The 19,835-nt window shown below is 40.5% G+C and overlaps 1 protein-coding gene across 20 annotated transcripts in view; it reads right to left on the bottom strand.

Moving 5' to 3' along the window:
* The window catches only part of TRIM37 (tripartite motif containing 37), a 124,057-nt gene extending 104,222 nt beyond the window's left edge, over positions 1 to 19,835 (bottom strand). For 14 of the 20 annotated variants that reach the window (XM_019026605.4, XM_019026606.4, XM_019026608.4 and 11 more), the window contains exons 1-4: positions 19,365 to 19,835; positions 17,202 to 17,303; positions 3,741 to 3,781; positions 728 to 844 (exon numbers count right to left, since the gene is read on the bottom strand). In XM_019026605.4, the coding sequence (XP_018882150.1) occupies positions 728 to 844; positions 3,741 to 3,781; positions 17,202 to 17,303; positions 19,365 to 19,385 (281 nt within the window). In that variant the 5' untranslated portion in view covers positions 19,386 to 19,835. Of the gene's footprint in view, positions 1 to 727; positions 845 to 3,740; positions 3,782 to 10,198; positions 10,357 to 17,201; positions 17,304 to 19,364 lie in introns of those variants that run through there. The other 6 variants (XM_055386747.2, XM_055386748.2, XM_055386742.2 and 3 more) reach the window with 2 other exon arrangements.

Raw genomic sequence — 19,835 nt, 5'->3', positions numbered from 1 at the left:
ACTACAGATGCACACCACCACACCCTGTTCTCTTATTTCTATGGTTCTATTTCCTCAGTATAATGAAGAAACAGATAAATTTTTTTCTAATGACCTGTGAGGTTTCAACCTCTTGCTTTACCATGTTGTGACTCTACAGAAAGTGACAAGGCTTTATTTCTAAACATTCAAGGGTCCTGGAATCTCACCTAATTCAAGTTATTTTATTATTGCTGGACAGTGAAGCCTTTCAATTAACCATGTTGTAGCTTCTTCATCTATAAAAACCAATCACTGCCACATCACTCTTTCCTTTCTTTACCTGCTCCCCATAACAACTCTCCAGATATGTTCAAAATTCTTCAATCATGGAACATAAGACCATTTATTCATTCTTGTCCCTCAAATGACTTAACACTGTATTATCACTGTGTCCCCATTAAACAGTTAACAGAAATCATGTCTCATTTACCTTTGTATGCCTATCATCTAGCAAAGTACTTTCTGTGTGGGGGGAGGGGAGGGCAAGAGGTATCTGTGTGTATACATGGCATGAAATAACTGTTGTTAAATAAACACAATAAGAATATGTTACTTAACAGTAACAGCGCATGACTGAAAGAATTAAAAACAAGAAATATAACACTACTTATTCATAAATAACTAAAAGGCAACTACCAATATAGTGTCATTAAACAATACAAAGGCAAAATCCATTCAACATTGAACAAAGAAATTGAGGACATACTTGTCCTTTTCATTTTCTTCATGTTTGGTGAGACTGCAGAGTTGAAGAGTATCAAGCTGTTGTGTTACTTCTTCTGCCCAACGACAATTTACTAGTTCTCGTAGCTGGAGTGGAGCACTGGGGAGAAAATCCATACACATACACTAATTCAGGAATTTGAGATTATTTTATAAAATAAATACACTTCTCAAAATAGAGAGCACAATAATACTCATACCATAACACTATTTTTTTTTTTTTAAGAGATGAGTCTCACTCTATGACCCAGGGTGGAATGCAGCGGCATGCATGATCATGGTTCACTGTAGCCTTGACCTCCTAGGCTCAAGCGATCCTCCTGCCTCAGCCTCCTGAGTGGCTGGGACTACAGCAGCACACCATCAAACCCAGCTAATTTTAAAATTTTTTGTAGAGACGGGAATCTTGCTGTATTTCCCAGGCTGGTCTTGAACTCCTGGCCTCCAGTGATCCTCCCAAAGTACTGGGATTACAGGTATGAGCCACTACCTGGCCCCATAATACTATTAAAACTAAAAAAATAAAAAATTAAAAAAAAGACAATGAAAAATATTATCTGCGACTTATTTTCACCACATTAACACGTCATTTATGAAAAGAAACAAAAAGCTAAACAAAAACATATGATTCAGAATATGGACTGAATTCTCAACTTCTGAGTCTAAAGCTGTACTGTTGGCGTGGTGGCTCGCGCCTGTAATCCCAGCACTTTGGGAGGCTGAGGCAGGTAGATTGCTTGAGCCCAGGTGTTCGAGACCAGCCTGGGCAACATGATGAAACCCTGTCTCTACAAAAAATTAGCCAAGTGCGATGGCATGTGCCTACAGTCCCAGCTACCCATGAAGCTGAGGTAGGAGGACCACATGAGCCAGGGAGATTGAGGCTGCAGTGAGCCAAGATCATGCCTCTGCACTCCAGCCTGGGGAACAGAGTGAGAGCCTGTCTCAAAAACAAAACAAAACAAAACACAAATCCACAGCTGTACTGTCCAAAACGATAGCCACTAGCCACATGTGACTCTTTTAAGTTAAAATTAAATAAAAATAAAATTTTGGCCAGGTGCAGTGGCTCACACCTGTAATCCCAGCAGTTTGGGAGGCCACAGCAGGCGGATCACAAGGTCAGGAGATCAAGACCATCCTGGCCAACATGGTGAAACGCTGTCTCTACTAAAAATACAAAAATTAGCTGGGCGTGGTGGCACGTGCCTGTAATCCCAGCTACTTGGGAGGATGAGGCAGGAGAATCACTTGAACCAGGGAGTCAGAGGTTGCAGTGAGCCAAGATTGCGCCAGTGCACCCCAGCCTGGCGAAAGAGTGAGACTCCATCTCAAAAATAAATAAATAAGTAAAAATTCATTATATAGCCACACTAGACACATTTCAAGTGAATGACAGCCACACGCAACTAGTGGCTACCATACTGGACAGTGTAGACATAGAACACTTTCATCATTATAAAAAGTTCTACTTGATAATGCTGGTCTTATAAGATAATGTAAGAAAGGTGGGACGAGGCACAGTGGTTCACGCTGCAATCCTAGCACTTCGGGAGGTCAAGGTGGTAGGATCCCTTGAGCCCAGGAAGTCGAGACCAGTTTGGCCAACACAGTGACATCTCATCTCTACAAAAAATTAACAAAATTAGCTGGCATGGTAGCACACACCAGTGGTCCCAGTTAGGAAGGAGGTTGAGGTAGGAGGATCACCTGAGCCCAGGAGGTTGAGGCTGCAGTGAGCTGAGATCGCGCCATTGCACTCCGGCCTGGACGACAGAGCGAGACTCTGTCTCAAAAAAATAAAAAGAAAAGTGAATACAAAAAGAAAAATGGTTAACAGATGGCACTCCAGCATTATTTTTTGAAACCAAAAGTAGAGATAACCTAAATGTCTCTCAATATGGGCATAAATAAATCAAGGTATAGTCATAAAACTGATTATCAGTCACTTTTTAAAAAAATGACTTATGTATACATACAATCAAGAAAAGATATCTACCATATTTTACATGAAAAAGCAAACTGCAAAACAATATTATATCATTGGTACATTTTAAGAAAAAGCACATGGGAATCACATACGCATATATATATATATAAATATAGGCACAATCATACTGGATTAGGGCATTACAAAATACATGCACAAAAAACAGTCTAGAAGAATAGATACCAAACCCAACAATTTCTTCTGAAAGTATTATTAAGTGAGAAGACAGGGTAGGGAGTATCAGAATCAGAAGGCTTTTTATTTTATTTTATATTTATCTCTACCATCTGGATTTTTTTGTTTGTTTTTTGTTTTTATTTTTTTGAGACAGACTCTCGCTCTGTGGCCCAGGCTGGAGTGCAGTGGCGTGACCTTGGCTCAAGTGCAGCAGTACGATCTCAGCTCACTCCAACCTCCACCTCCTAGGTTCAAGCAATTCTCATGCTTCAGCCTCCTGAGTAGCTGGGACTATAGTCGCGCGCCACCACGCCCAGCTAATTTTTGTATTTTTAGTAGAGACAAGGTTTCACTATGTTGGCCAGGCTGGTCTCGAATTCCCGACCTCAGGTGATCCAGCCGCCTTGGCCTCCCAAAGTGCTGGGATTTACAGGTATGAGCGAGCCACTGTGCCCGGCCAAGCTATCTGGATTTTTTTAACCAGAAAACATTAAAATTTTTTGCTTAATTATAAAAGATAAGTTATGCCCTAACTATCTGGATTTTTTAACCAGAAACATTAAAAATTTGTTGCTTAATTATAAAAGGTAAATTAAGAAGTTATACAATGATTTTCTGAGAGGCAGAGTACAACATAGTAAACATAATTTTAAGTCACATGAATTAGTCCCTGCATTTCTTTTTCTAGTCAAATTGCTTATTTCTACTCAACTATCTTCACGAAGAAGAGAAATGGGCAGACTGCAGGAAAACTGCCTTTATGAATCCCAAGGCACATTCTGATCTTACTATTTTCAAAATTCACAAATAATCATAAGGAAACACTTACCGGCAATGAGGACATTGAGCTCTCTGCTCTGTCAGCCAGCGCTAAGGGGGCAAAAGATTAGATATTGATTAGAAAACATCATTACTATATATATATTGCTTAATATTTTATATTTATATATAATATATATAATATTCTTAATATATATAATATATAATATATAATATTCATAATATATATATTAGATAATATATTATATATTATATAATATTTATATATATAAAATACTTAATACAAATCTAATGGGTTTAACTCTCTAGTGCTTAATTTTAGAGATACTTATAGAAGTAACAGGCAATCTACTGTTTCCCTCATTGTCATCCTCACAGGGATAAACTTTTGAAGGGACAAAACTCAACACAAAATAGCTGTTAAAAGGCTACTCTCACACAGGAAAAGCAATGATTTCAGGACTAACTGATTCTCACAGGGAACGTCTATATAATCTTATTATTGTCTTATAATAATGACACTGTCTCCTTTGCACTCAAAAATAAACCACAGTGATGATTTATTTCTATCTAGTTTACTACTAAATTTATTTTTTGAAAAGCTAATTCGAAAAAAAAAAAGGAAGCTAATTCTGAGTTACATACATTATAGACATGTAAATTAAACCAAAAAAATGAATAAGCAATACAGCATAACTTTTAAGTCTTAAAACAGTTTCACAGGGCTGGGCACGGTGTCTCACGTCTGTAATCCCAGCAATTTGGGAGGCCAAGGTGGGCAGATCACCTGAGGTCGGCTGATGGAGACCAGCCTGGCCAACATGGTGAAACCCCGTCTCTACTAAAAACACAAAAATTAGCCAGGCATGGTGATGGTGGCAGGCGCCCATAATCCCAGCTACTCGGGAGGCTGAGGCAGGAGAATTGCTTGAACCAAGGAGGCAGAGGTTGCAGTGAGCCGAGATCCTGCCACTGCACTCTAGCCTGGGCAACAGAGCAAGACTCTGTCTCAAAAAAAAAAAAACAAAAAAAAAAAAACGGTTTCATAGTTCAGTAATTGAAGCTTCTAGATATCTTGGTTTCCTCATAATTATAAAAAGGTTTTAGAAGAGAATAATGTCTCTACTAAACCAAAAATTATATTAATAATTTATTAGGAAACTGAGAGCAATGTTATACCACATATAAAGGAGATGTTAAGATTTTCTGACTAGTTTTCAGGAAACAACAGGTTTATAATAAAAAAAAACTTTATGTTTTAATTGTCTGATAAATAGGTTCAGAGGTAAATAACTATGATCCTACACCAACGTACTCCCAATATCTGTTATTTGTTTATCTCTTTCTACTTTTTAAAATGAACATGAGCTTTAACTTGATGCCAAATAATTAACTTAGAAATAAAATTCCCAAGGAAACCTTAAAGGACAGTAAAAGACTTAAAATGATAGGAAGCAAGGTACTTCAGAGCAAAGAAAATAAAGCTGAAAGAAAAAGCATACAGAGCACGCCTGTAATCCCAACACTTTGGGAGGCTGAGGCGGATGGATCACGAGGTCAGGAGTTCGAGACCAGCCTGGCCAACATAGTGAAATCCCGTCTCTACTAAAAATACAAATTGAGCCAGGTGTGGTGGCATGAGCCTGTAGTCCCAGCTACTCGGGAGGCTGAGGCAGGAGAACTGCTTGAACCCAGGAGGTGGAGGCTGCAGGGAGCCGAGACAGCGCCATGGCACTACAGCCTGTGTAACAGAGCATGATTCTGTCTCAAAAATAAAAATAAAAATAAAATAAAAAGCCTACGGAAAAGGATTCCTCCATTCTTAATAACCTTGAACATTATTATTACCTTGGTCCCTAGGCAAAAATGAAATTTGGGTCAGGTTTCTTCCCCTGAAACAATGGCATGACCATGCCACTCTTCTGTTAAAGTCACAGCTCCTCTCCAGAACTGGTCTCATGAACTCCTCTCCAGAACTGGCCCTATAACCCAGCAAGGTAATGTCCTTACATGTTTCCTCTCTCTGCCTAAGATATTCTTCAAAACCTTTCTTCATCTGGGTTACTCCTACTCATTGTTTAGATTTCAGTTCATAAGTTGCTTTCTCCAAAAAGCTTTCCCTGACACTCTGCAGACTATTTTAGATACAATTGCCATGCTCTACCACAGCAACCTACACTTCCCCCTTCAGATACTTTATTATGAAGACTTATTTGTTGGTCTCCTTTGCCCTGCTAGACTATAAACCTTATAAAGACTGGGACTATGATAGGGAGTAACCAGATCGTATTTTAAATGTCTCCCTCCCTCCCAGTCAAAACAGGCTTACTGCTGCACTATATAACACTGTCGATATATCTGTGCATTTGCTTATATGGTCCCTCCCTCCATATCCCGTCTCACAGAAATGTCACTGGATCATGTCCATAAAATTTCCTGCCTTTCCCAGGCTATAGTGAGTTTTACATTCTCTGAATATTTGTGGTATTTTTATCTTGTATTCCACAATCTAATTTATTTATTTATTTTTTGAGACAGAGTCTCACTCCCTCCCCCAGGCTTGAGTGCAGTGGTGCAATCTCAACTCACTGCAACCTCTGCCTCCCGGGTTCAAGCAATTCTCATGCCTCAGCCTCTCAAGCAGCTGGGATTACAGGCATGCGACGCCACGCCCAGATGGTTTTCGTATTTTTACTAGAGATGGGGTTTTCCCACGTTGGCCAGGCTAGTCTCCAACTCTGACCTCAAGTGATCCGCCCGCCTGGGCCTCCCAAAGTGCTGGGATTACAGGCATACAGGCATGAAATTACTCAGCCTCCACAATCTAATTTAATTACAAAATAAATATGACAATGTTAATACTTTGAGAAAAGCAATGTTTCTCTCAAACCAAAACCAAAGAACCAGTGGTACAATATTAATGCATAATATTAAACAAATATCTTTAGAGCATTCCCCCTCATTCAATTAAAAAATCATAAACATAAAATAAAATTAAAATTAAAAATTATTTTCTCTCCTTCATTAAACTGGAAGAATCACAAGCTTTAGAAAGTATTCAGATCTGTGTCTGATTCCCAGCTCTGGCACTTATGGACCACATGACATTGGACAGTGACTGAGCTCGTCTCCTCATATGCAACAAGAGAATCAACATATCTACCCTGCAAAACCGCTGTAAGGGTTAGAGAGAAGCTGTTAGCAATATATACTAAGTATCTAAGATAATCTTAAAAAAAAACAAACTGGCTGCTAACATTTATAGTTCAATTACTACTGGATGTGAGGAAAAAGGAAGATTAAGGTGAGCTAGGTTTTTGGATAAAAAACTGGGTTCCTGACTGGAAAAGAAACAGATTTGGCATGGTGAAAAACAAAAACAAAAACAAAAACAAAACAAAAAAAAACCTCTTACAGAGACGATATATTTCAGATGCATACTACACGTCCAAATGAAGGTAGTTAGATACTGGAGGCAGAGAAAAGGCCAGGACTGAAAAGATAAAGTTGGGAAGTTTAAGTCTAGAGATAGTGTTAAAAGTCATGGGCCAGTCGGGTGTGGTGGCTCACACCTTTAATCCCAGCACTTTGGCAGGCCAAGGTGGGAGGATTGCTTAAGGCCAGGAGCTACAGATCAGCCTGGGTCACATAGCAAGATACCATCTCTACAATAAATTTAAAAATTAGCCGGGCATGGTGGACATGCCTGTAGTCCCAGCTACTCCTCAGGAGGCTGAGGTGGGAGGATCAACTGAGTCCAGAGGTCAGGGCTGCAGTGAGCCATGATCATGCCACTGTCTCTAGCCTGGATGACAGAGCAAGACTCGGTCTCTTAAAAAAAAAAAAATCCATAGACCATGAAGTTACTAGGAAGATGGTATAGCTATTATGGCAAAGATACCAAAGATAACGTTTCAAGAAAAACAGATGAAGTAATTTATGCTGAATGCTCCGAGAAGGAAAGATAAGGCCAACAAAAGGTTCACTGGATTTAGCAAAACTGAGTCTACACTTTGCAGGAGCTATGTGAGTAGTGTGGAGGGAACTAAAGCCAAGCTAGAATGGGTTGAAGGGTAAGTAGACGGCGAGGTTGCAGGGAAATGGAGTGGAAAACACTCTTTTAAATACTTTTAGATATAAGAGAAAACAGGCAGTAAATAGGAAATTTGTTAACAAAGGACTTTTATTCCCAAACAGCTCAAAATTGCAAGGAAACTAGGAGGCAGATCATAGAGGATCTTAGATGCCTTGTGAAAGCATACAAAATTTCTTACATCCCCTAATGTACTGTTTGAGGCAAACTATATATACATACAAAAACATGCTAAATACTTTCTGGGGTTGTTTTTGTTTTTGAGACAAGTCTCACTCTGTCACTCAGGCAGGAGAGCAGTGGCCCAAACACAGCTCACTGCAGCCTCAACCTCTTCATCTCAAGAGGTCCTCCCACCTGACCCTCTGAAGTAGCTGAGGCTACAGGTGTGCCCACCACATCCAGCTAATTTTTTAATTTTTTTTGCAGAGATGGGATCTTGCCATGTTGCTCAGCCTGGTCTTGAAGTCCTGGGCTCAAACAATCCTCCATCTTTGGCCTCCCAACGTGCTGGGACTACAGGCACGAGCCACTGCGCCCAGACTAAAATAGTTTCTTACAAACATCTATACCACTAAACTATAACAAAAGTCCACTTCTTATGGTATGTCTACCAAAGAAAGGGAAAAGCTGTCCTTTTGTTCATTTCCAAAAACCTGTAAGAATGAGTAATTATCATAAAGATTGTATATATTAATTATCTAGCATACAGAACTAAATAAGCCAGATGGTAAATAAAATTACTGTTAGTGTAACAGGAGACCAAAAAAAGAGAGTTTAAAAAAAAAACATCAGCCAGGCACAGTGGCTCACGCCTGTAATCTCAACACTTTGGGAGGCCGAGGTGGGTGGATCACCTGGAGTCAGGAGTTCGAGACCAGCCTGGCCAACATGGTGAAACCCCGCCTCTACTAAAAATATAAAAATTAGCCAGGCATGGTGGTGGGTGCCTGTAATCCCAGCTACTCGGGAGGCTGAGGCAGGAGAATCGCTTGAACCCAGGAGGCGGAGGTTGCAATGAGCCAAGATCGTGCCACTGCACTACAGCCTGGGTGACAGTGAGACTCTGTCTCAAAAAAAAAAAAAAAAAAAAAAAAAAACCAACTTTGTAACAGAAAACAAGCTCTTTAAGAAACATTAATTACAGCAATTATTAAAAATCTTAGATCATGGGTTCATGATTGATTAAATACTACTTCCAATGCCTAATCCTGCATTTCAAATTAATTAAAAATATAAGTATTTATTAAATTCCTTCCATTTCTTCAGAATATAATCAGAGATATCATTATTGACATGTACTGTGCATCCTCATTCATAATGCTATATGAAAAATTTTAATGTATATGTATCGGTCTGGGAGTTTAAGATATTTACTAGAGAAATTGTGCTAGGGAAATCCTCAACAAAATCCCAATAAAACTAATTCAACAGACTATTTAAAAAATTACACACTGTGGCCAAGTGGGATTTATTCCTAGAATACAAAGATGATTCAACTACAAAAATCATTCAATGTAATAAACCACTTCATGGAAAACCCCCACTATGATCATCTCAATTGATGCAGAAAAGGCATCTGACAAAATCCAATATCCTTTCATGATAAAAATACTCAATAGAAATAGAAGGGAACTTCCTCAACTTGATAAAGGCCATATATAAAAACTCATAAAAATCATAGTCAACGATTCAAAGGCTAAAAACTCTTCCCCTTAAGATCAGGAAAAATTCCCCTTAAGATCAGGAAAAAGACAAGGATGCCAGCTTTTACCATTTCTATTTGACATAATACAGGTACTAAAAATTCCAGCCAGAGTACTTAGGCAAGATAAAGAAATAAAAAGTATCCTAATTAAAAAAGAAGTGAGGCTGGGCGCGGTGGCTCACGCCTGTAATCCCAGCACTTTGGGAGGCCGAGGCGGGCGGATCACGAGGTCAGGAGATCGAGACCATCCTGGCTAACATGGTGAAACCCCGTCTCTACTAAAAATACAAAAAATTAGCCGGGCGTGGTGGCGGGTGCCTGTAGTCCCAGCTACTCGGGAGGCTGAGGCAGGAGAATGGCATGAACCTGGGAGGCGGAGCTTGCAGTGAGCTGAGATTGCGCCACTGCACTCCAGCCTGGGCGACAGAGCCAGACTCCGTCTCAAAAAAAAAAAAAAGAAGTGAAATTATCTTTTTGCAGATGACATGATCTTATCTGTAAAAATCCCTAAAGAGTCCACAAAATATTGTTAAAGCTAATAAACACAGCAGTTACAGGAGACAAACACACAAAAAACACTGGCATTTCTATAAGCTTGCAATGAACAATCTAAAAAGGAAATTAAGAAAATAACACATTTGCAACAGCATCAAAAGGAATAAAATGCTTAGGGAAAAAAAAAAAAACAAGAATTTGAAAGACATACATGGAGGCTGAGTGTGGTGGCTCACACCTATAATCCCAGCATTGGGAGGCCAAGACAAGAGGGTCGCTTGAACCCAGGAAGTTGAGGCTGCAGTGAGCCATGATCGCATCACTGCACTCCAGCCTGGGTGACAGTGAGATCCTGTCTCAAAAAAATAAAAAAGAAAAAGAAAGACTTATACGTGCAAAACTACAATACACTGCTCAAAGTTAAAGAAGTCCTAAATAAATGGAAAGACACCCATGTTCAAGGATCATAAGATTTAATATTGTTAAGACAGCAATATTACTCAAAGGCATGTACAGAATCAATGTAATCCCTACTAAAACTCCAATGGTACTTTTTATATTGGTAGAAAACTGCATTTAAAATTCACATGGAATCTCAAGGGATGCCAAATAGTCAAAACTATCTTGAAAAAGTTGGAGGACTCACACTTCCTAATTTCAAAACTTACTACAAAGCTACAGTAATCAAAACAGTGTGGTACTACCATAAGAACAGAAATAGAGACTAATAGAACAGAATAGAGAGGTAGAAATAAACAAAAATATTTTATGATTCCATTTATATGATGTACTTAGAATAGTCAATGTAAAGACAGAAGGTAGAATAGTGGTTAACAGGGGCTAGGGGGAAGAGAATAATGAGAATTTATTGTTTATCAAGTACAGAGTTTCAGTTTGGGATGATGAGAAAGTACTAAAGGTGGATAGTGGTGATGGCTGCACAACAATGTGAATGTACTTAATGCCGCTAAACAGTACACTTAAAAATACAGTTAAAATTGCAAATTTGGCTGGGCCAAGTGGCTCACATCTGTAATCCTAGCACTTGGGAGGCCAAGGCAGGCAGATCACTTGAGCCCAGGAATTCGAGGCCAGCTTTGGCAACAAAGTAAAACCCTGTCTCTACAAAAAATAAAAAAATTAGCCAGGCACGATGGCACACACTTGTGGTCCCAGCTACTCAAGAGTCTGAAGCAGGCCAACTGCTTGAGCCCAAGAGATTGAGGCTGCAGTGAGCCATGACTGTGTCACTGTGCTCCAACGTGGGCAACAGAGTGAGACACTGTCTCATTTAAAAAAAAAAAAAAAAGGCTAATTTTACATTAGGTATATTTCACCACAATTAAAAAAAAATAAACAGAATACCATATGACCCAGCAATTTCACTCCTAGATATATATTCAAAAGAAATGAAAGCAGGAACTCAAACAGATAATTGTTAACAACAGAACTATTAACAATATCCAATATCCAAAAAGTGAAAACAACCCAAGTGTCCATCAAGAGATAAAAATGGATAAACAGGCTGGGCGCGGTGGCTCAACGCCTGTAATCCCAGCACTTTGGGAGGCCAAGGAGGGTGGATCACCAGGTCAAGAGATCGACACCATCCTGGCCAACATGGTGAAACCCCATCTCTACTAAAAATACAAAAATTAGCTGGGTGTACTGGCGCACACCTGTAGTCCCAGCTACTCGGGAGGCTGAGGCAGCAGACTCGCTTGAACCTCGGAGGTGGAGGGTGTGGTGAGCCGAGATCGCACGATTGCACTCCAGCCTGGCGACAGAGCAAGGCTCTGTCTCAAAAAAAAAAAAAAAAACTTAAGAAAAAGGATAAACAAAAAGTGGTATATAGTCATGTGTCACATAAAGATGTTTCGGTAAATGATGGACCGCATATACTACAGTAGACTCGTAAGATTAGAATGGAGCTGCCCTACATAGGTGTACCATTTTTTATCTTTTATACTGTATTTTTAATATACCTTTTCTATGTTTACTTATGTTTATTTTCTTTTTTCTTTTTTTTTAATGGGTACAGACTTTCTGTTTGGGGTGATGAAAGATTTTGGAAATAGTGATATGGTTGTATAACATTATGAATGTAATTAATGACACTGAACTGTACCCTTAAATATGGGTAAAATGGAAAATTTTGTTATATTTATTTTAGCAGAAAATGGGGGGCACTGAACAGACCCCTTACCAAAGACAACATATGGATGGTAAATAACTCCTGGAAAAGATGCTAACATCATTACTCAACAGAGAAACGCTAACTAAAACAAGGAGATACCTGTAAGAATGGCTACACGCCCCTGAGAATGGCTAAAATTCACAAAACCGAACATACCAACTGTTAGCATTAATGTGGAGGAATTGGAACTCTCATAAACTTCTGGTGAGAATGTAAAATTATAAAACTATTTCCTTTTTTTTCTTTTTGAGACAGAGTTTCGCTCTTGTTGCCCAGGCTGGAGCGCAATGGTGCGATCTCGGCTCACCACAACCTCCGCCTTCTGGATTCAAGCGATTCTCCTGCCTCAGGCTCCCAAGGAGCTGGGATTACAGACATGTACCACCAGGCCTGGCTAATTTTGTATTTTTGGTAGAGACAGAGCTCTCCACGTTGGTCAAGCTGGTCTCGAACTCCCGAATTCAGGTGATCCATCCACTTCGGCCTCCCAATCCTTTTTTAAATTTAACCTTCATTCCTCTCCTCCTCTCCCTCTTTTGAAGTCCCCAGTGTCTAGCATTTCCCCCTTTATGTCCATGTATGCTCATTGTTTAGCTCCCAGATACAAGTATTTTAGAAAATAGCTTGACAATTTTCAAAATGTTAAACACACATCTACCACATAATCTCTATCCATTCCATTACTAATTATTTACCCAAGAGAAAAGAAAGCTTCTTGTACACGAATGTTCGCAGCAATTTTCATTGTAATAGCAAAAACTGTAAACATGCCATATGCCCATCAACAGGTGAATGCATAAACAAATTGTGGTAAATACATACAATGGAATACTACTTAGCAATAAAAAGGAATACTACTGATACATACAGTATTTTTGCTGAGTGAAAAAAAGCCAGATCCGTAAGAGTACATATTGTATGATTTTCATTTGAATAAAATTCCAAAACATGCAAACTTATCTTTTTTTCTCTTTTTCCATCCCCCTTATCTCTGAAGCAAACTTATCTATCGTGACAGAAAGCAGATCAATGGTTGCCTGGGGACAAGGCAAGTAGAGGGAGGAATTACCAAGAGGCACAAGGAAACTTTTGGGGATGACAGATATATTCACTAACTTGGATGCAATGATTGTCTCACAAGAATACATATATGTCAAAACTGTACACTTGGCCAGGCTCAGTGACTCACATCTGTAATCCTAGCACTTTGGGAGGCTGAGGTGGGTGGATCACCTGAGGTCAGGAGTTTGAGACCAACCTGACCAACATGGTGAAACCCTGTTTCTACTAAAAACACAAAATTAGTCAAGCGTGGTGATGCATGCCTATAATCCCAGCTACTTGGGAGGCTGAGGCAGGAGAATCACTCGAACCCAGGAGATGGAGGTTGCAGTGAGCAGAGATCGCGTCATTGCACTCCAGGCTGGGCAACAAGAGCAAAACGCCGTCTCAAAAAAAAAAAAAAAAAGAACAAAACAAACAAACAAAAAAACTGTACACTTTAAATATGTGTAGTTTACTGCATGTCAGTTATACTTAATAAAAAATGACTGGCTTGAAAACAAGTAGGCAAGCAATCAATATTTGCTGAATGAATGAACAAATGATTAGTGCATTCAGGAACCAAGACAGCCCTAGAAAGAAAGGTCAGAACCAGATCTGGACGGTCTGAACACAAGGCTAACATTCTTGGATTTTATCCTTTATATAATACATTTCTGAGGCTTCTGGGGAAAAAAAAAGAGATATCAGTGAAAAATATTAATATAGTAGCAGGACAGAAAATGGACTGGAGATAAGAAAAGACTCAAACCTGAGAGATCAGATAGAAAGTAATTAAATAGGCCGGGCGCGGTGGCTCACGCCTGTAATCCCAGCACTTTGGGAAGCCGAGACGGGTGGATCACGAGGTCAGGAGATCGAGACCATCCTGGCTAACACGGTGAAACGCCGTCTCTACTAAAAATACAAAAATTAGCCGGGCATGGGGGCGCGCGCCTGTAGTCCCAGCTACGCGGGAGGCTGAGGCAGGAGAATGGCATGAACCCGGGAGGCGGAGCTTGCAGTGAGTCGAGATCGCACCACTGCACTCCAGCCTGGGCGACAGAGCGAAACTCCGTCTCAAAAAAAAAAAAAAAAAAAAAGAAAGTAATTAAATAATCTAAGCATGAGGTAACCAATGTTCATACTTCTCTATTAGCATGGTAATGATAAAAACAGAAAGGTAAGACAAATATAAGTGAAACAGGGAGATAATAACTAATTGCACTTAAAAATCATTGGTATAGGCCAGGCGCAGTGGCTCATGCCTGTAATCCCAGCACTTTGGGAAGCCAAGGAGGGAAGATCAGTTGAGGTCAGGAGTTTGAGACCAGCCTGGGCAACATAGTGAAACCCCATCTCTACAAAAAAAAAAAATATATATATATATATATATATACACACACACACACACACACACATATACATATACATGTTTATATATACACATATATACACACACATATATACATATATATATACAAAAATAGCCGGGCATGATGGAGTGCGCTGATACTCCCAGCAACTTGAGAGGCTGAGGCAGGAAAATCGCTTGAACCTGGGAGGCGGAGGTTGTAGTGACCCGAGATCACGCCACTGCACTTTAGCCTGGGCAACAGAGCAAGAATCCATCTCAAAAAAAAAATAAAAAATAAAAAATAAAAAAATCATTGGTATAAAGTTTCCAGTTTGAGTGACTAGCAGAACAGAACAAAAAGAATGAACTTAGAATCGGTTTGAGAAAATAATATGAATAATCTGATCTTGAACAAAGTTCAAGATGCTAGAAGGACAAGACATCCAAAAGTCAGTGCTGAAGGAATAGATTTAGGAGCCATACACACAGAGATGATAGCTAAAGCTGCTAAAGTAAATCAAATTTCCCAAAGTAGGTGAATACTCCCAGAAACCTCAGAGTAGAGAACGACAGCAACAAGATCTTAGGAAATTAAGAAATAAATGCATTTAAGGGGCAGGAGGAAGAAGATGTAACAATGAAAAAATACAGAATCAATGAGGCATAAGGTAACAACCAGAGACCATAAGCACATGGGACCTTCATCAAAAGAAATGCGCCCAGATCCAGATTCTACCACTTAATTAACTATAACGGAGTCCAATTACTTAATTTATCTAGCATCAGTTTCACTGTTTATTAAAACATGGGTAAGTGTTAATGTGTATTAGTTGCTATTTTAACAATAAAATAACACCTTACAAACAAGTAGATATAGTATTTTATAATTTCTGAATTACTCCTTAGGTTATCTCATTTAATGCCATAACCACCCTGTAAAGCAAATCATATCTGAATTCTACAGCTGAAGAAAGAAGGCCAAGAAAGAGTGAATCTCTTAGTTTTAGAAGTATGAGAACTAACATCATATTTAACTTGGTCTTCTGCGCATGGTACAGTGACAAAGAACAGGCTATAGAGTTCTTGAACTTAATGGGTTCAAATCCAGTACCATCAATTGTGAGCTGTGTGACTAGAAAAAAATTATTTAAGTGTTACGGATAATACTCTTGACAAAGGCATATGTATCTTCCTTAGGCAAGAATAAGGAAACAAATTTTTTTTTTTTTTTGAGACGAAGTCTCGCTCTGTCGCCAGGCTGGAGTGCAGTGGCACCATCTCTGCTCACTGCAACCTCTGCCTCCTGGGTTCAAGTGATTCTCCTGTCTCAGCCTCTCGAGTAGCTGGGACTACAGGAGCATGCCACCATGCATGGCTAATTTTTGTATTTTTAGCAGAGACAGGGTTTCACCATATTGGTCAGGATGGTCTCGAACTCCTGACCTCAGGTGATCCACCCACCTCAGCCTCCCAAAATGCCGGGATTACAGGCGTGAGCTACCTACCGCGCCCAGCTGAAACAGAAAGTTTGAGGTGAAGAGCATGTGACCTCTTTGATTTTCTCAGGAAAATAAATAATTGAAGGGGAATGTGAACAAGGCAGTTTTCAACTATGCTCTGTAGATGTGCTATTGGACTCTCGCATACACAACCAAAATCTTGGACTTCCTCATTTTGTTATTTTGTTTTTCGTTTTTTTGAGACAGAGTCTCGCTCTGTCACCCAGGCTGGAGTGCACTGGCATGATCTCGGCTCACTGCAACCTCCGCCTCCTGGGTTCAAGCGATTCTCCTGCCTCAGCCTCCTGAGTAGCTGGCACACACCACCATGCCCAGCTAATTTTTGTATTTTTAGTAGAGATGGGGTTTCGCCATGTTGGTCAGGCTGGTCTCGAACTCCTGACCCCATGATCCACCCGCCTCAGCCTCCCAAAGTGCTGGGATTACAGGCCTGGGCCACCGCGCTCAGGCCAACATTCAAGTTTTTTTTTTTTGAGACAGAGTCTCACTCTGTCGCCAGGCTGGAGTGCAGTGGCGCTCTCTCGGCTCACTGCAACCTCTGCCCTCCTGGGTTCAAACAATTCTCCTGCCTCAGCCTCCCAAGTAGCTGGGACACAGGTACATGCCACCATACCCAGCTAATTTTTGTATTTTTAGTAGAGACAGGGTTTCACTATGTTGGCCAGGATGGTCTCGATCTCTTGACCTCATGATCCACCTACCTCGGCCTCCCAAAGCACCAACACTCAAGTTTTAAAGCCACTAGATTATATTCATCTCTAGAGTGTCTTGTAATTGTAAGATTAAACACTTTTTCTCTATCTTACTCACCAAACACATATAAACCAGTCCTCTTCTGAGCCCCACAGCACTTCTTTAGTGCCTCCTTATGATACCGCACATTCTTCAAAATAAACATTCTAAACTCCATTCCCTCAATTAGACTTAAGCTCCTTCAAGGCAGGCAATTTGTCATTTATCTTAGTATTCCTCAACCCCAAGCACAGTGCAAGCAAGCACTTTAGGGCAAAAAATGTAAAATAAAAAGATAAGGGAAATGGTTAATCCTTACAATATATACTATATATACTAACTGCATGTAAAAAGAAATACAACTTACCCTAATACAGCTGAAACAACACAGCTTGGAGCAATGAGGACACAGGCGTGCATCCCGCAATTTCTCCATACAAATGAAACATCGGAAAACCTCAGCAATGCTCTGAAAACAGTAAAAGATGTAAGGTCCACCAGTTTAGGCTACTGAATCAAGAGTAAAAGGCAAGCTCAAAACAACTTGACATTTACATTTATTTTGGGCTGATCTCTCAATTTTAACTATTCCATATCAGGATTTGGTTGGTCAAGGTACAGAGTACCTCAAAACATCTGGAAAATGTACTCCCGTTTTTCTAAGTTTCACGATGATTCTATTCTAAGGAAAATATAGGAAATGCAAACACAGACATGCAGAAAAATTTTCACTGAAGCAGTAATTATAATGGCAAGAATCTAGGTACAGCCCAAATGTCCAAATATTAAGTAAATTATGGCAGTTACACATAGATTACAGTCACTAGAAATACTTCTTCATCTAATGATATAGAAAAATGCATATAATGTATAACAGCTGGGAAAAAAGGCCCAGGCATGATGGTTCATGACTGTAATCCTAGCACTTTGGGAGGCTGAGGCAGGTGGATCACTCGAGGTCGGGAGTTCGAGACCAACCTGGCCAAAATGGTGAAACCCCGTCTCTACTAAAAATACAAAAATTAGCCGGGCGTGGTGGTGTGCACCTGTAATCCCAGCTACTCAGGAGGCTAAGGCAGAAGAATTGCTTGAACCTAGGAGGCGGAGGTTGCAGTGAGCCGAGAGGGTGCCACTGCACTCTAGCCTGGGTGACAGAGTGAGATTCTGTCTCAAAAAAAAAAAAAAGAAAGAAAAAAAGAAAAAAGGAAAAAAGGCAGACTATATGAATGAATACACAACATGAACTTTTAACTTTTTCTGCAATTTCCCCAAAAGGTATAAACTGATTTTATAATTTAGAGGAAAAAGAAGTTTAAAAAGACACATCCTAAAGGCAGTGTACTGTGACCCAGAAAAAAATGAATTCAGAATCCAGAAATCTGAATTGCTGCCCTGATGTTACAACAGACTAGCTACTTATTTGAACCTGAGATTCTGCCCCAATTGAAAATGTTGACGGTAGTTCAAAGTGATCTTGGGAACAACAACAACAAAAATGTGTAAATACAAGAAACAGTATTATCTTTGCAAGCCTCAATTTAATCAATTTAGGAAGTAACTGAAAAGTTTTTAACAAGAAAAGGATACAATTAAACGTATACTTATTGTATTGTATACTTTGTTTTTATATTACTGACATTTACTTTCACTCCATTCTAGAATTAAACCCTCCTAAAACCAAGATAAGTTTACAAAACCTTTATAATACTTTATATGAGGAATTAAGGAGAAAATTACTCATTAATCTCATCATGACTCTGTAGGGCCAGAAAGAACCTGGGAGATGCAGATTCTGTAACCTGCAACGGGGTGGACAATAAGACTACTGAATGACTAGTTTCAAGTGGAATATCCATAACATAGTTACCCCTTACTAAAAAGCAAGGATTTCCTATTTCAGTATCTGAAAGGTTCAAAATTTGATAATGATTACACAATTATGTTCAATAAACAATCTTTTAAAATATATTCCTAGCCTTTACTTACATATGCTACATATCCCAACTATCTTAACTCACAGCTTACAAGAATCAGTTATAAAAAGAAGAGTTTATTCTGGAAACTACACATGAGATAATATATGCTGATTCAATCTAGGAAGGAAGGGCAGAAGCCTGCAAAATGTGCCACTGAGAGGGAAAGATGACTATCCATTTGGAAGGAGATTTAGATCAGCTCAAGAACTCGCAAGGACTGGTGGCGAGTGGCAGGGTACATCCATCTGATGAATCTGCAGTTTTGGTCGGAAAAGGATGCTGTTTGCAAACACCCGGTGGGGATGAGTACCTGTGCCAAGACATCCTTGAAAACTCCAGGATACGCACCACCTGACTGCGGAACACTGAGCACAAGACACCCGGAGCGCTGCAGAATGGGCACGGCATCCTTGGTACCGGGCCAGCCCTCTCCACAGCGGCAGGGGCGGGGTAGGGGTGCCCTACTGGAGGGAGGACATGGGCACGACTCCCCGAATAAAAACCGCTCATCGGGTGGGGGCGGGGACTAACCACCACCCTCACAACCCCCTCACCTCCACGCTCTGTTCATCCATTGCCTCCGGCTCTGGGCGGGGCCGTTGGCGACCCGCAGGCTCCGCAGTCTGACCTCTTAGGCGCCGGCCCGAGGTCGCCAGAGCAAATCGCCGATAAAAGCCCGGCGCCCACGTCAGGGGGCTCTGACAACCGCCCCACCTGCGCGCCCCATCTCTTCAGGTCCAGCGCCGCCTACCCCCATTTCGCCATTTTTACCGGCGCGCCCGCCCCGAGGCGCAGAGGTAGGGCGAACGGTGGCCGCAGCTCCTTTCTCCCGGCTCAGCCGCCGGCCAGCAGCCGCGACGGAACCTCGGCCCACGTGACGCGGGCGCGCGCGTATGGAACTGACGGTGGAGTTCCGCGAAGAAGGCGCCGCAGAGAATTCGCAAACACCAACTGTAACCAGAGCAGCTGGGGGCGCGGCGGCGAAAGAAGCTGCGAAGCGCATGCGCGCAGGACGCTGCGGGAGG

This window comes from Gorilla gorilla, chromosome 4 (genome assembly GCF_029281585.2).
Source record: "Gorilla gorilla gorilla isolate KB3781 chromosome 4, NHGRI_mGorGor1-v2.1_pri, whole genome shotgun sequence".
In the NCBI taxonomy this organism is placed as follows: Eukaryota; Metazoa; Chordata; class Mammalia; order Primates; family Hominidae; genus Gorilla; species Gorilla gorilla.
This window is presented reverse-complemented; position numbering and strand designations above follow the sequence as displayed.